Raw genomic sequence first — 17,831 nt, 5'->3', positions numbered from 1 at the left:
AAGGTAAGGCATTGCTCAGACCCTCTGCACATTCATAACTTACTCTGAACTGCAGGTGAAAAGCTGGTCAGGAGCTGAAAATTGGGACTGACATCAGAGCATAACCCGGTTGTGTAAAACTGACTTCCGCACTGCTGTGCCCACAGGGGACCACAGGTCTTAAAAGAAATGAAAACAATGACAAAACACATGGAAAACGTTAACCCTCCACCTCGCCATTTGTGAAACTCAGGACTATTTCTATTCTCTTATAAGACTCTAGGAATCGTCAACTCTTGAAACTAACAAGTCAACAGTGCCTTTGAGAGAAAGTGCACTGGAGCCCACAGACGGGAGGGAGAGGGTGGCAGATGTGCTGTGCCTGGTGTCAGGCGTCTTGGGGACCGGAGCACTGGGACTGTCAGTGTAGGGAGGAGCCCATCAGGTCACCCACCAAGCTCGACAAAAGGGGTGCTGTCCTTCCAGAGAACACCCAGGAGAAAAATGCATGCAAAGTTCATTTTTTGTCTCTCAGATACCTGGGTCTCAGCTGCTTCATCTGTAAAATGAGGATGACCAGACCTCCTCCTAACTTAAGGCTGCTGTGAAGACGAAATGAGTCTATAGCTATAAACACTTAGAACAGTGCTGGGTAAATAGCAAGGGATATATAATTGTTAGCCAGCATCATTATCAGTGTTATTCCTTGAACATAGGTCTCCTCCTGTCCCTTCCATTTATACTCTTCAGCAGAAACCCTAAGTCCTCATGTCCCCATGGGCCAGGCAGGCAGCCTGGAAGAGAGCTCCAGCCAGGTGTAGACACCATGGTGAATGAAGAGCCCACGCTTTCTGTGCAGGGCAGACCACTGTGGCTCCTGCCTGTGGGCTGGTATGCAACAGGCCCCGTGTGGCCAGACCTCCCAAATTCTCAAAGAGAGTCAAAGAGAGAATTTTGTGTGAAAATTTATAGTTAACAAAAACCTGAAACACTCTACATGCTAAACAAACACAAAGGAGGTTCATGAACTGCCAGTTTTTAACTCTGTAGTTATCAAAGTATTTCTTTGAGGACTTCAGAACCCCATACTTCTGGCCCCTAGAACCTTCAGTTATCAAAGCTGGCGTTTGTCTTCTTGTGCACATCATACTCCAACTATTAATATCTCCACTGACCTGACCCCAAAGCTCTCCCTTTCAGCAGCCCTTGAATGCCAAGAACTCCTGATTAAATCATGATTAAATCACGTGGGAAACATTAGATTAAATAATATTCAAATTGTTAGATGTGAAAGGAGAAAAAATGGCGAAGAGAAGTCTAGTGATGATCTTAAAAACAAATCTGTACAGTTTAACCTTATGTAAAGCTGTGGAACAATTATTAAAACTTAACTGAAAAGTGTGGACTTGCAAAGAGTGATTGGAAGAATGAAAGGGAACTTATTTGACCCACTTTAATTGTTGGTAGCTCAAAGGAGAAGCAGCTGTGGTCATATTTCATGCTCAATGAACAAGGCATAGTTTTTCCCTTATAAAACTGGTTCATTTTGCCAATTAGTTAGGGAGAAATCACTATTGATGCCTTGGGTTAGTATACCGAATAAGATACCAACTACTGATTCCTATATCCCCACCCCCAAGTTGGTTTATCTTAATCACCCTTAAAAATACTAACTCATGAAGTATTAAAAAAGATTTTTTTGTTTTAAAAGCAATGGAAAACAGCATTAAGGAGTTGAAATTAGAATATGCCAATTGTTAATGCCAGAACAACATTCCTGCTTTAAGCCCGGAACTTAAGAAGGTTCAAAAAAAAAAAAAAGTGATGATTGTCAGTCTTTTCCACAGAATTCTTAAGAGTATCTTAAGATTTTGACCTTTTAGGTATGGAAAGAAGACTTTGGCTTTTTTCTTTTCTTTTTTTTTCTCTTTCCCTCCCTCCCTCCTTCCTTCTACTTGCTACATTGACTGTTAATCTCTCAAATTCTCTTGCAATTTTATTTTATAAATAAGATTTACAAAATGTTTTATTTTGCATATAAAAATCTATAGTTACACATTAAAAATCTGAAGTTACAGACTAAAAACTTTGAAGCACATTCTATAATCCCTGTATCTTAATGTTTTTCTTTCTTAATTTATTCAACTTAAAAAAAAAAGACAAAAGCAACCTTATGATAAAGACTTCAGAAGATCATAAACAGGAAGATTCATTGCAATATTCATTTATGCATTGATCTAACACGTATTATAAGCAACACTTAATTCAGTTAGTGGTACCAAGGTCTCTCTAATATCTCTCAGTAAAAACAGAATGATATTGTTCAAAATTGATTACATTTTTAGAGCAATCTGGTTATACACCCAGGCTTTTAAGTTAGCATATCAATGTAGCATGTCGTAACCAACGTAAAGTTAAAGTAAACTTTCTAAGACTACTTTAACAGGGCTATACAACTAGGTTACACCTACATGGACTGGCAGAAATGTCAAATGAGGCTGGGTTTTTGTTTGCCTTTAAACACTTTTTTCTTTTTTTTTTTTGGCGTGTGATGGTTTTCATTTTTTTACAGTTGCATCTTTTCAACAGTTTTCTGTTATTTTTTTGTTAGTCCCAAGCTCAGGAATTATTCTCTCTTTCAGAAAACTTCCATTTTCTTCTAGTTTTTTATATTAACTTTTTAATTCACTCAGAATTATATTTGGATATGCAAGTTATTCACCAATTAATTGTCCCCGGACCTCTTGTTAAATAAGGCATTCTCTTTTACTGATTTGTGGTGGTCTTTTCACAGCTTTCTAGAAACTAAATGAGAGTACACATTAACATGAAATAAGATGAGATCAAGCCATGCCTTAAATAATATCAGATTGGTCAATGATTATCAGAAACGATTAAAAATAAAAGTACTTTATAGCTTTGAAACCTCCTTTCTGAATTTGCAGTACCTATCCTGAATGTTCCTACAGGAAGGAGAAATGAGAGCTAGAATTCTGCTGTTATCAACAAATACAAAGCACATTTTCCAAGGGTAAAGAATCGGTGTTCCTTCTGATCCCTTTTTCCAAAACATTCTGTGGCAATGGTTTTACTAAATATCTTAAGACATCTACATATCAACATATTGTTCTTTCATGTTGGCTCTCCATCTAGCATGTCTTATCCAAAATCAAGCTCAAACATTTAAACCTCAAGATCTGGCTTGCTAGGAGGGATGGTGAGAAGACACTGACTTCATCCTTTCTTGAGAGGAATGAGGATTTGAAAAGTAAACACTCACGAGAAATCCACCCGTTCCCACGTTCCTTGTCAGTGTCAAGCCAAGGCTCATGTTGGTTTTCATCTCAGTAACGTTGGAAATGCTCGTGGAAGCTTTCAAAGGGGAGAAGATTTTTAAGAGTGGTTAAATCATCATTTATTTAAAGCCATTTTTTTTCAACGTACACTCAGGTTTACATGTAGCATTGAATTTAGTGCTCGTGTTATATAATGAAGTGTATGGAAATGAGATGCCTTCAGTGATCTGGCAGCTCATTTAAATATGTGATCACATCTGCAGAATGTGATCCTAGGGGGTGGAGTCTGCAAAGGTCATGGTGGCTCCAGCTAAAGCTTTATTCTGGATCGGAAAAAAATATCCTTAAAGTGTTATCAAAGGATGCTGTATGGTAGAATCTGGCTCAAAGCAATAGTGAATGAACTTTAAGAGGAAATCATGACACTAGCATGTAGAATAGTAGACAAATCTCTCCAACCTTCTCTCTCCCACTCAAATAGGGCGTCATCTGCTGCATCCATTCTTGAGCCACTGAACACTGAAATTCTTCTCAATAATATCATTATTTTCTCATATCCTCTAATCTCTGCCAAGGGGTATACATATATGTACACATACAGGTATACATATACATAAAATTACACTGTTTATGTATATGTGTATACACATAAATTATGCTAAGTCATCTGCTCATATGTATATATACATATGCATAAAATTTCTAAAATAATAAAAAGATATATATTAGGGGTGAGTATTCAAAAGTTTTATTATATAGTTTATGCCCCATTTCCCAGGATACCTGTTTTAAAACTTCACCCTTCTTCTCAAGCCTCCAAACTCAACCCAGATCCCATCACTCTCTACTGCAAAGAAGATAATCACACTTGAAAGATAATCTCAACTTCTCTCATCTTTACCTAAAGGTCCTTCTAGAATTCTGACTCCTCTCTTTCCTTTGTGTTTCAGAGAAGAGAGCATTCTTCCTAAGACTCATTTTCCCAGGTACCAGAGACATTAATTCCATCCAGTTAACTTTATTCTTGACCAGGAGTCACTCCCTTTTTATTGCCTCCTTCCACTCTCCCTACCAATAGGATCATCTCTTTTTTATTAGAAAAATTGTCTCTTAACTCTGCTACCTTATCCAACTATTTTCCCAATTCTCCTTCACTACTTAACTTCTGGAAACAGAGGTCTACTTTTGTGGATAATTAAAACAGCAATTGCAAACAATTACAAAGAATTCCAAACTGTGAATTTTTTTTAGTAGAATGAAATCATTTAGACATGACCAGAAATAAAGAGTGTTCCTCAGCACGCCCAAAATCAGCCCTAGTACTGATGTTTCTATACTTAATGGTTTGTTTTGAGGAGGGAGAGAAGTATGGATAGTCTCAGATTTCTGTAAGTAACCAGCAAAATAATCCTACATGTCGGTGGAAACCAGTCCACAGTCTGGGGATAGATGGCCCAGGAGGCAGCACATTTCCCATGCAACCATCTTTCTTAATCAGGTCATCAAACTGTGTTGGAAATTTGAATACAGTTGGGCCCCATATGACTACAGACATAAAGGCAACAAAAGCTGTCTACATTCCTTAAACACAAAACTATGATTGGTTTTGTTGTTATTTTCCAGCTGGGTATATAACAAATGAGATTTTGTTACGTGTAAAATAATCACATTGTTAATTATAACTTACTTTGCAAATTCAGTTTTTCACATGTAGTGGTGGATAGATCAACAGGACATTTATACACATCTCCCATTCGGTTCTCAGGAAAGCCACTCCATGGTGAACCAACCAGTAACCTAGAAATAGGGATTTTATTTTCCATTAGACATAAAATGTTAGCTATAGTTTCTTAAAGATAAAGCTGACCACAAAACAGTAAAAAAAAAACAAATTTAATTTCAATTTTTAATAAGTGAACAGTTTCTATTTGCTCAGCTATAATTTGCTCTCCTTCTTTTCCTCTTAGATGATCAAGATCCCTGATGAACATCTACAGTACAGCTGTCTTGCCACACACCTGGGAGTCTCTCTAAAGCAGTTCTGTCCAACAGAAATATAATGCAAGTCATAAGTGTGGGCACATATGTAATTTTAAGTTTTCTAGTGGTCACATTAATAAAACAAAAAAGCAACAGGTGAAATTAACTTAAATAATATATTTTATTTAACTCAATATATCCACACTACCATGCAATCAATATTAAAGTTATTAATGAGCTAGTTGATATCCTTTTTTCCATACTAAGTGTTTGAAATTCAGTGTGTATATTTTGAGCACATATCAATGTAGACAAGTAATATTTCAAGTGTTCAGTACCCATGGGCGGCCAGTGGCTCTTTGGTCAGCATAGCTCTAAAGAACGAAACGATATTAAAAGCTAAAGTGAAAACTAATATTTGTCCAGTGCTTTCTATGCCCTAAGCACTTTTATATGTTATTTAGGGAGCAGATGAGCTATCTAAATGGCTTTATGCTTACCGTCTATATAAGGGAATCCTCAGCAAAAATAAAGAGCAAGTGTACTGTGGGGCTCTCCTTATGTGTATCATAATGAAATCATGATTTCATTGATGTGTATCCTATGTGTTTATAGCCGGAATACAGAACACTGAGGTCAGAGACGGGTGCTAACATCTTCCCTTTGGTTAGTTCACTCCCTACAGAATTTTTCCAGTAAGAGACTATGCATTTCCCTGTAGAACCACTCACTCGACATTTCTGGCCACAGAAGAATGGACAGAAAGAGTCCATGTAACAGCCTGATCTTTAGAAACTCCTGTATGTTAATTACTCAGCAGCATCCAGTGACTAAGGAAGCGTATTTGACTCAACATTTTTTCCTTGTCAAAGTTGGGAAGGATTAGATTATTGATCTATGAAACTTAAATTCTTTCATGTCGGGCTTCCCTGGTGGCGCAGTGGTTGAGAGTCTGCCTGCTGATGCAGGGAACACGGGTTCGTGCCCTGGTCCGGGAGGATCCCACATGCCGCGGAGCGGCTGGGCCCGTGAGCCACGGCCGCTGAGGCTGCGCGTCCGGAGCCTGTGCTCCGCAACGGGAGAGGCCACAGCAGTGAGAGGCCCGCATACCGCCAAAAAAAAAAAAAAATTCTTTCATGAGGCTTCTGTCTAAATATTTTAACATTACTGATTAAACAACATGTGCCCAATTAAGTGCTACAGTGGATAAAAAAGTCTACGGTACATTTCTACTAACTTAGTAAAACTGTTTAAAATACATAACAAGTAAAATAATAATCATACAGGGCTTCCCTGGTGGCGCAGTGGTTGAGAGTCCACCTGCCGATGCAGGGGACACGGGTTCGTGCCCCGGTCCGGAAAGATCCCACATGCCACGGAGCAGCTGGGCCCGTGAGCCATGGCCGCTGAGCCTGCGCGTCCGGAGCCTGTGCTCCGCAACAGGAAAGGCCACAGCAGTGAGAGGCCCACGTACCACAAAACAAAACAAAACAAAAAATTATAATAATCATACAAATGAGTAGAAAGATACGAATAAGTTCCCCTTCCTGAAAAAAAGTAAAATGGTCTAAGGAAGCAAAAATGGACATCAAAGGATGAGGCTGGTAGTCAGCATTCTTAACAGAGGGAACACCATGAACAATCATGGAAAGAGGAAAATACAAATTATTTTGAAAGAGAGTTAATGATTCAGTAATAGTCTTCTCCCCTTATTCATCTTATACAATTATTTTCAAACTAATATTTTATAGAGCATTCTAGGATACTTTTTTTGAATATTCGTTTTATTTATTTTCTTTATTTTTTTGGCTGTGTCAGTTCTTAGTTCTGGCACACGAGATCTTTGCTGAGGCATCCAGGATCTTTCATTACAGCGCATGGGCTCTTCATTGTGGTGCGCGGGCTTCTCTCTAGTTGTGTCATGCGGGTTTTCTCTCTCTAGTTGTGGTGTGCAGGCTCCAGGGTTCATGGGCTCTGTGGTTTGCAGCACGCAGGCTCTCTTGTTGAGGTACACAAGCTCAGTAGTTGTGGCACAAGGGCTTAGTTGCCCGGCTGCATGTGGGATCTTAGTTCCCCAACCAGGGACTGAACGTGCATCCCTGCATTGGAAGGCAGATCCTTTACCACTGGACCACCAGGGAAGTTCCTAGAATACTTTAAAACAGCTAACTTTGATTAAGGTTACAGTTGAAAGTTTTTTTCTTCTTCTGAGCAGATATTTTACCTAATTTACCTGTTAAAATACTGCCTATAGAAATCATCAACAAAACAAAAAGACAACCTACTGAATGGGAGAAAATATTTGCAAATGATAAGACTGATAAGGGGTTAATATACAAAATATATAAACAGCTCATACAACTCAACATCAAAGAAAAAAAAACAATAAAAAAAAAGGGGAGGGAGGAACTTCAAGATGGTGGAGGAGAAAGACATGGAGATCACCTTCCTTCCATAACTACATCAAAAATACACCTACATGTGGAACAACTCCTACAGAACACCTACTGAATTCTTGCAGAAGACCTCAGACTTCCCAAAAGGCAAGAAACTTCCCACATACCTGGGTAGGGCAAAAGAAAAAAGAAAAAACAGAGACAAAAGGATAGGCACGGGACTTGCACCAGTGGGAGGGAGCCGTGAAGGAGGAAGTTTCCACACACTAGGAAGCCCTTTCACTGGTGGGGATGGAGGGTGGGCAGGGGGGGAAGCTTCGGAGTCATGGAGGAGAGCGCAGCAACAGGGGTGCAGAGGGCAAAGTGGACAGATTCCCGCACAGCGGATCAGTGCCGACCAGCACTCACCAACCTGAAAGACTTGTCTGCTCAACCGCTGGGTCGGGTGGGGGCTGGGAGCTGAGGCTCGGGCTGCGGAGGTCAGATCCCAGGGACGGGACTGGTGGTGGCTGCATGAACACAGTCTGAAGGGGGCTAGTGCACCACAGCTAGCCGGAAGGGAGTCTGGGAAAAAGTATGGATTTGCCTAAGAGGCAAGAGACCATTGTTTCGGGGTGTGCAAGGAGAGGGGATTCAGAGCACTGCCTAAATGAACCCCAGAGACAGGCATGAGCCACAGCTATCAGCGTGGACACCAGAGACGGGCATGAAATACTAACGCTGCTGCTGCAGCCACCAAGAAGCCTATGTGCAAGCACAGGTCACTATCCACACCTCCCGTCCTGGGAGCCTGTGCAGCCCGCCATTGCCAGTGTTCCGTGATCCACGGACAACTTCCCTGGGAGAACACACAGCGTTCCTCAGGCTGTTGCAATGTCTTGCCAGCCTCTGCCACTGCAGGCTCACCCTGCATTCCAGTTATAACTACCATACCCCTCCCTTCCCCCAGCCTGAGTGAGCCAGAGCCCCGGAATCATTGCTCCTTTAACACCCTCCTGTCTGGGTGAAGAACAGATGCCAAAGGGCGACCTACCTGCAGAGGCAGGGGGAAATCCAAAGCTGAACCCCAGGAGCTGTGCGAACAAAGAAGAGAAAGGGAAATCTCTCCATGCAGCATCAGGAGCAGCGGATTAAATCTCCACAATCAACTTGATGTACCCTGCATCTGTGGAATACCTGAATAGACAACGAATCATCCCAAAACTGAGGCGGTGGACTTTGGGAGCAACTGTAGACTTGGAATTTGCTTTCTGTGTCTAATTTGTTTCTACTTTTATGTTTATCTTAGTTTAGTATTTACAGCTTATTATCATTGGTAGATTTGTTTATTGATTTGTTTGCTCTCTTCTTTTATATATATATGTATATATATTTTTCTTTTTCTTTTTGTGATTGTGTATGTGTACGCTTCCTTGTGTGATTTTGTCTGTATAGGTTTACTTTTACCATCTGTCCTAGGGTTCTTTCTGTCCGTTTCTTTTTAGTATAGTTTTTAGTGCTTGTTATCATTGGTGGATTTGTTTGTGGGATTGGTTGCTCTCTCTTTTTTTTAAACTTTTTATTTATTTATTTTAATAATTTTTTTATTTTAATAACTTTATTTTTAATTTTTCTTTCTTTCGTTTTTATTTCTTTTCTCCCTTTTCTTCTGAGCCGTGTGGCTGACAGGGTCTTAGTGTTCCACCCAGGTGTCAGGCCTGAGCCTCTGAGGGGGGACAGCCAAGTTCAGGACACTGGTCCACCAGAGACTTCCTGGCCCCTCATAATATCAATCGGTGAGAACTCTCCCAGAGATCTCCATCTCAATGCTAAGACCCAGCTCCACTCAACAATCAGTAAGCTCCAGTGCTGGATATCCCATGTCAAACAAGTAGCAAGACAGGAACACAACACCACCCATTAGCAGAGAGGCTGCCTAAAATCATAATAAGGTCACAGACACCCCGAAACACACCACTGGACGTGGTCCTGCCCACCAGAAAGACAAGATCCAGACTCACCCATCAGAACACAAGCACCAGTCCCCTCCACCAGGAAGCCTACACAGCCCACTGAACCAAACTTACCCACTGGGGGCAGACACCAAAAACAATGGGAACTATGAACTTGTAGCCTGTTAAAAGGAAACCCCAAACACAGTAAGTTAAGCAAATTAAGAAGACAGAGAAATACACAGCAGATGAAGGAGCAAGGTAAAAACCCACCAAACAAATGAAGAGGAAATATGCAGTCTACCTGAAAAAGAATTCAGAGTAATGATAGTAAAGATGATGCAAAAAATCTTGGAAATAGAATGGAGAAAATACAAGAAACATTTTAACAGGGACCTAGAAGAACTAAAGAGCAAACAAACAATGATGAACAGCACAATAAATGAAATTAAAAATTCTCTAGAAGGAATCAATAGCAGAATAACTGAGGCAGAAGAATGGATAAGTGACCTGGATGATAAAATAGTTGAAATAACTACTGCAGAGCAGAATAAAGAAAAAGAATGAAAAGAATTTAGGGCAGTCTCGGAGACCACTGGGACACATTAAATGCACCAACATTCCAGTTATAGGGGTCCCAGAAGATGAAGTGAAAAAGAAAGGGACTGAGAAAATATTTTGAAGAGATTATAGTTGAAAACTTCCCTAATATGGGAAAGGAAATAGTCAATCAAGTCCAGGAAGTGCAGAGAGTCCCATACAGGATAAATCAAGGAGAAACATGCCAAGACACATAATAATCAAACTATCAAAAATTAAATACAAAGAAAAAATATTAAAAGCAGCAAGGGAAAAACAACAAATAACATACAAGGGAATCCCCATAATGTTAAGAGCTGATCTTTCAGGAGAAACTCTACAAGCCAGAAGGGAGTGGTAGGACATATTTAAAGTGATGAAGGAGAAAAACCTACAACCAAGATTACTCTACCCAGCAAGGATCTCGTTCAGATTTGATGGAGAAATTAAAACTATTACAAACAAGCAAAAGCTAAGAGAATTCAGCACCACCAAAGCAGCTTTACAACAAATGCTAAAGGAACTTCTCTAGGCAGGAAACACAAGAGAAGGAAAAGACCTACAACAACAAACCAAAAACAATTAAGAAAACGGTAATAGGAACATACATATGGATAATTACCTTAAAGCAAGTGGATTAAATGCTCCAACCAAAAGACACAGACTGGCTGAATGGATACAAAAACAAGACCCATATATAAGCTGTCTACAAGAGATCCACCTCAGACATACATAGAGACTGAAAGTGAGGAGATGGAGAAAGATAATCCATGCAAATGGAAATCAAAAGAAAGCTGGAGTAGCAATTCTCATATCAGACAAAATAGACTTTAAAACAAAGACTATTACAAGAGACAAGGACACTAAATAATGATCAAGGGATCAATCCAAGAAGAAGATATAACAATTGTAAATACTTATGCACCCAAGATAGGAGCACCTCAATACATAAGGCAAATACTAACAGCCATAAAAGGGGAAATCGACAGTAACACAAACAGAGTAGGGGACTTTAACACCCCACTTTCACCCATGGACAGATCATCCAAAATGAAAATAAATAAGGAAACACAAGCCTTAAATGATACATTAAAAAAGATGGACTTAATTGATATTTATAGGACATTCCATCCAGAAAAACCAGAATACACGTTTTTCTCAAGTGCTCATGGAACATTCTCCAGGATAGATCATATATTGGGTCACAAATCAAGCCTTGGTAAATTTAAGAAGATTGAAATCGTATCAAGTATCTTTTCTGACCACAACGCTATGAGCCAAGATATCAATTACAGGAAAAGATCTGTAAAAAATACAAACACATGGAGGCTAAACCATACACTACTAAATAACCAAGAGGTCACTGAGGAAATCAAAATATATCTAGGAACAAATGACAATGAAAACACAACAACCCAACACCTATGGGATGCAGCAAAAGCAGTTCTAAGAGGGAAGTATATAGCAATACAATCCTACCTAAGAAAAATCTCAAATAAACAACCTAAACTTACACCTAAAGCAATTAGAGAAAGAACCAAAAAACCCCCAAAGTTAGCCCAAGGAAAGAAGTCATAAAGATCAGATCAGAAATAAATGAAAACGAAATGAAGGAAACGATAGCAAAGGTCAATAAAACTAAAAGGTGGTTCTCTGAGAAGATAAAGAAGATTGATAAACCATTAGCCAGGCTCATCAAGAAAAAAACGGAAAAGACTCAAATCAACAGAATTAGAAATGAATAAGGAGAAGTAACAACGGACACTGCAGAAATACAAAGGATCATGAGAGATTACTACAAGCTACTATATGCCAAAAAAATGGATAACCTGGAAGAAATGGACAAATTCTTAGAAAAGCACAATCTTCTGAGACTGAACCAGGAAGAAATAGAAAATATAAACAGACCAATCACAAGCACTGAAATTGAAACTATGATTAAAAATCTTCCAACAAACAAAAGCCCAGGACAAGACAGCTTCACAGGCCAATTTTATCAAACATTTAGAGAAGAGCTAATAACTATCTTTCTCAAACTCTTCCAAAATAGAGCAGAGCGAGGAACACTCCCAAACTCATTTGATGAGGTCACCATTACCCTGATACGAAAACCAGACAAAGATGTCACAAAAAAACGACAACTACAGGCCCATAGCACTGATGAACATAGGTGAAAAATCCTCGACAAAATGCTAGCAAACAGAATCCAACAGCACACTAAAAGGATCATACACCATGATCAAGTGGGGTTTATTCCAGGAATGCAAGGATTCTTCAATATACGCAAATCTATCAATGTGATAAACCATATTAACAAATTGAAGGAGAAAAAGCATATGATTATCTCAATAGATGCAGAAAAAGCTTTTGACAAAATTCAACACCGATTTATGATAAAAACCCACCAGAAAGTAGGCATAGGGGGAACTTACCTCAACATAATAAAGGCCACATATGACAAACCCACAGCCAACATCATTCTCAATGGTGAAAAACTGAAACCATTTCCTCTAAGATCAGGAACAAGACAAGGTTGCCCACTCTCACCACTATTATTCAACACAGTTTGGAAGTCCTAGCCACGGTAATCAGGGAAGAAAAAGAAATTAAAGGAATCCAAATCGGAAAAGAAGAAGTAAAACTGTCACTCTTAGCAGATGACATGATACTATTCACAGAGAATCCTAAATATGTTACCAGAAAACTACTAGAGCTATCAATGAATTTGGTAAAGTAGCAGGATACAAAATTAATGCACAGAAATCTCTTGCATTTCTACACACTAATGATGAAAAATCTGAAAGAGAAATTAAGGGAACACTCCCATTTACCACTGCAACAAAAAGAATAAAATACCTAGGAATAAACCTACCTAGGTAGACCTGTATGCAGAAAACTGTAAGACACTGATGAAAGAAACTAAAGATGATACAGACAGATGGAGAGATATACCATGTTCTTGGATTGGAAGAATCAACATTGTGAAAATGACTATACTATAGGATTCAGTGCAATCCCTATCAAACTACCAATGGCATTTTTCACAGAACAGAACAAAAAATTGCACAATTTGCATGGGAACACAAAAGATCCCAAATAGCCAAAGCAATCTTGAGAAAGAAAAACGGAGCTTGAGGAATCAGGCTCCTGGACTTCAGACTATACTACAAAGCTACAGTAATCAAGACAGTACAGTACTGGCACAAAAATAGAAATATATATCAATGGAACAGGATAGAAAGCCCAGAGATAAACCCACCCACATATGGTCACCTTATCTTTGACAAAGGAGCCAAGGATATACAATGGAGAAAAGAAAGCCTCTTCAATAAATGGTGCTGGGGAAACAGGATAGCTACATGTAAAAGAATGAAATTAGAACACTACCTAACACCATACACAAAAATAAACTCAAAATGGATTAGAGACCTAAATGTAAGACACTATAAATCTCTTAGAGGAAAATATAGGCAGAACACTGTATGACTTAAATCACATCAAGATTCTTTTTGACCCACCTCCTGGAGAAATGGAAATAAAAACAAAAATATACAAATGGGACCTAATGAAATTTAAAAGCTTTTGCACAGCAAAGGAAACCGTAGAGGAGATGAAAAGACAACCCTCAGAATGGTAGAAAATATTTGCAAATGAAGCAACTGACAAAGGATTAATCTCCAAAATATACAAGCAGCTCATGCAGTTCAACATCAAAGAACAAACAACCCAATCCAAAAATGGGCAGAAGAGCTAAATAGACATTTCTCCAAAGAAGATATACAGATTGTCAACAAACACATGAAATGATGCTCAACATCACTAATCGTTAGAGAAATGTAAATCAAAACTACAATGAGGTATCACCTCACAGTGGTCAGAATGGCCATCATCAAAAAAATCTACAAACGATAAATGCTGGAGAGGGTGTGGAGAAAAGGGAACACTTCTACGCTGTTGGTGGGAATGTAAATTGATACAGCCACTATGGAGAACACTATGGAGTTTCCTTAAAAAACTAAAAATAGAATTACCATACGACCCAGCAATCCCACTACTGGGCATATATCCTGAGAAAAACATAATTCTAAAAGAGTCATGTACCACATTGTTCACTGCAGCACTATTTACAATAGCCAGGACATGGAAGCAACCTAAGTTTCCACTGACAGATGAATGGATAAAGAAGGTGTGGCACATATATACAATGGAATATTATTCGGCTATAAAAGGAAACAAAATTGAGTTATTTGTAGTGAGGTGGATGGACCTAGAGTCTGTCATACAGAGTGAAGTAAGTCAGAAAGAGAAAAACAACTACCATAAGCTAACACATATGTATGGAATCTAAAAATAAATAAATAAATAAATAATGGTTCTGAAGAACTAGGGGCAGGACAGGAATAAAGACACAGACATAGAGAATGGACTTGAGGACACGGGGAGGGGGAAGGGTAAGCTGGGATGAAGTGAGAGAGTGGCATGGACATATATACACTACCAAACGTAAAATAGATAGCTAGTGGGAAGCAGCCACATAGCACAGGGAGATCAGCTCGGTGCTTTGTGCCCACCTAGAGGGGTGGGATAGGGAAGGTGGGAGGGAGACGCAAGAGGGAGGGGATATGGGGATATATGTATATGTATAGCTGATTCACTTTGTTATACAGCAGCACCTAACACACCATTGTGAAGCAATTATACTCCAAAAAAGACGTTAAAAAAAAATAAAGGGCAGAAGACCTGAATAAACGCTTTTCCAAAGACATACAGATGGCCAATAGGCACATGGAAAGATCCTTAACATAATCAATCATCAGAGAAATGCAAATTAAAACCACAATGAAATAGCACTTCATACCTGTCAGAATAGCTATCATCAAAACCCCCACAAATAGCAAATGTTGGTGAGGATGTGGAGAAAAGAGAGCCCTTATACACTCTTGGTGGGAATGTAAATTGGTGCAGCCACTATGGAAAACAGTATGGAGGTTTCTCAAAAAACTAAAAATAGAACTACCATATGACCCAGCAATTCTACTTCTGGGTATTTATCTGGGGAAAAAACAAGAACAAAAACCCCCACTAATTTGAAAAGATATGTGCACCCCAATGTTCAAATCAGCATTTTTTACAATTTCCAAGATATGAAAGCAACGTAAGTGTCCATCAACAGATGAATGGATAAAGAAGATGTGGTATACACACACACACACACACACACACACAAACACACACACACACACACACACTAGAATACTATTTAGCCATAAAAAATGAATGAAATTTTGCCATTTGCAACAACATGAATGAACTTGGAGGGTATTATGCTTAGTGAAATAAGTCAGACAGAGAAAGACAAATACTGTATGATATCACTTCTATGTGGACTCTAAAAAGTAAAACACACTTGTGAATACAACAAAAAGGAAACAGACTCACAGATACAGAGAACAAACTAGTGGTTACCAGTGCGGAGAGGGAAGGGAGGAGGGGCAATATAGGGGTAGAGGATTAAGAGGCACAAATTACTATGTATAAATAAATAAGCTATTAAGGATATATAGTACAACACAGGGAATATAGTCAATATTTTATAATAACTATAAATGGAACATAACCTTTAAAAATTGTGAACCACAATCTGTATACCTGAAATACAAATAGAAATAGGATTGAAATATTGGCTATTAGTAAGTCCCAATATTCACTTTAATGGAGGGAGAGAATCATAGAGCAGGATTTGAAGTGCATGTTTGAACATATCTGATGTTCTTCAAATTCATGACAACTCGGAGGAAGTTAGGAAACTTATGAAGACTCTGTATTGTAATAACTATCTTCTAGGGCTTCCCTGGTGGCGCAGTGGTTGAGAGTCTGCCTGCCGATGCAGGGGACACGGGTTCGTGCCCCGGTCCGGGAGGATCCCACATGCCGCGGAGCGGCTGTGCCCGTGAGCCATGGCCGCTGAGCCTGCGTTTCTGGAGGCTGTGCTCCGCAACGGGAGAGGCCACGGCAGTGAGAGGCCACGGCAGTGAGAGGCCCGCGTACCACAAAAAAAAAAAACCAAAAAAAAACTGTCTTCCAGCAGCTCAATTTTTCTCCATTTGTACAAATCTCTGGTCTTCATTCCATAGTGGAAATACACAGTATTACCTCTGATCTTTGTGTGCAGGATACATCTTAAAATTTAAGAAAGAAAGAAAGAGACTGAAAAAGAATATACATACACACACACACACACATATATAATCACTTAGCTGTACACCTGAAACTAACATTATAAATTAACTATACATCAATAAAAATTTCTTTAATAAAGAAAGAAAGAGATAATCTGGCCCTTGCTTACTTTTCCAGCCCTGTTTTCTCCTGGTACGTTCCTGAAATTCTGTATTTTAGTCGCTAGATTCTGATCTGGTGGAGGAGCTGAGTTCTTCTTGCTTCTAAACCTTCACACATGCTGTTCCCTGCCTGGGAAATTCTGCTCATTAGTTATGTCTCCCATTAGACAACCACTTCTTCCAGGAAGTCCCCTGGTTCTTCCACATTTGAGCAAGGTGGATTTCCTGAAGACTTTCATAGCCTCTGAGCTTTCCCTGTCCCAGTTTTCATCACGTTACCCTGGAAGTGCTTGCCTCCTGATTAAATCCCCCCTAGAGAGGAAAAGTCCATGGGGACTAGGAATTGAGACTATAGCACTGAGTGACTAGGTGTTGAACAAATGAATGAAAACACAAGTGAACAAACGAATGGATGATTCTACATTATTTTTAAAAAATTTTTATTGGAGTATAGTTGATTTACAATGTTGTATTGATTCTACATTATTACCTAAGAGAATTCTCTTACTTGAGGAAAAGTTGAGTAGAAAATTTTTAGTTCTGTTTTTATTGAGGAGCATTTCTTTCTGTCCAAATTGAAGAAAAAACAGACAAACAACAAGAGGTGAAAAAACTCCACCAAGTTGAGAGGAAAGCATTATATGGTCACTGCTCTGTCTGCTGTTCCTGATTCAGTCTCCACATATCCATGATGCGTCTAACTTGTGTCTTTATTTTTTAAACAAAAGCTGACTGAGGAGTCTGTAGGGAACAACATGGCACCTGATAGCAAGAAACTATCATAGGAAGTGTGGCTTTGCCCCTTTACATGCTGGGAATTGATATTAATTACAGCAAATCTTACGACAGCTGGTACTGAATGAGAGTCTTTCTGAACATTATTAACTTCCTGTGCAAAACGAGTCTGAGATTATGTTATCTCCATTTTCCATACAGAATCGCTGAGACACAGAGAGATGAGCAACTTACTCATATTCACCTAGGTCATGAGAGCCAAGCATAACTGATTCTGACGCCCAAGCTCGTGACCCTTTCCTATTAGGGGCAAGAAGGCCTGGCAAAGGGCCCAGGTTGGGAAAACTGTCTGAACAGATGGGTTGGGCTCCAGAATCATCAAGGAGTAGGAACTGGAACTTGAGGGTCAGGCCACACCTACTGAGATGGGGGTCGTACTGTTTACAGACAGGGAAGAGCAGCGTATGTTCAGATGGTCCCAAATGTGGCCATTTGCGCGGCTTCTGCTGTGCACCTTTCCCACCCACCCTCAGCATATTCCAGAGAAACACACTGAGAAACAAAAGTTTAGTGTTTCTCACCTAAAATTGAACC

At 39.3% G+C, this 17,831-nt stretch overlaps 1 protein-coding gene across 1 annotated transcript in view; it reads right to left on the bottom strand.

The window, feature by feature from the left end:
* ITGA2 (integrin subunit alpha 2) overlaps positions 1-17,831 on the bottom strand; it is a 105,144-nt gene that overhangs the window by 49,984 nt on the left and 37,329 nt on the right. The window contains exons 3-5 of the mRNA XM_067730658.1: positions 4,963-5,072; positions 3,260-3,351; positions 44-158 (exon numbers count right to left, since the gene is read on the bottom strand). Coding sequence (XP_067586759.1) covers positions 44-158; positions 3,260-3,351; positions 4,963-5,072 — 317 coding nt within the window. The remainder of the gene's footprint in view (positions 1-43; positions 159-3,259; positions 3,352-4,962; positions 5,073-17,831) is intronic.

This window comes from Pseudorca crassidens, chromosome 3, assembly GCF_039906515.1.
Source record: "Pseudorca crassidens isolate mPseCra1 chromosome 3, mPseCra1.hap1, whole genome shotgun sequence".
Classification (NCBI taxonomy): Eukaryota; Metazoa; Chordata; class Mammalia; order Artiodactyla; family Delphinidae; genus Pseudorca; species Pseudorca crassidens.
This window is presented reverse-complemented; position numbering and strand designations above follow the sequence as displayed.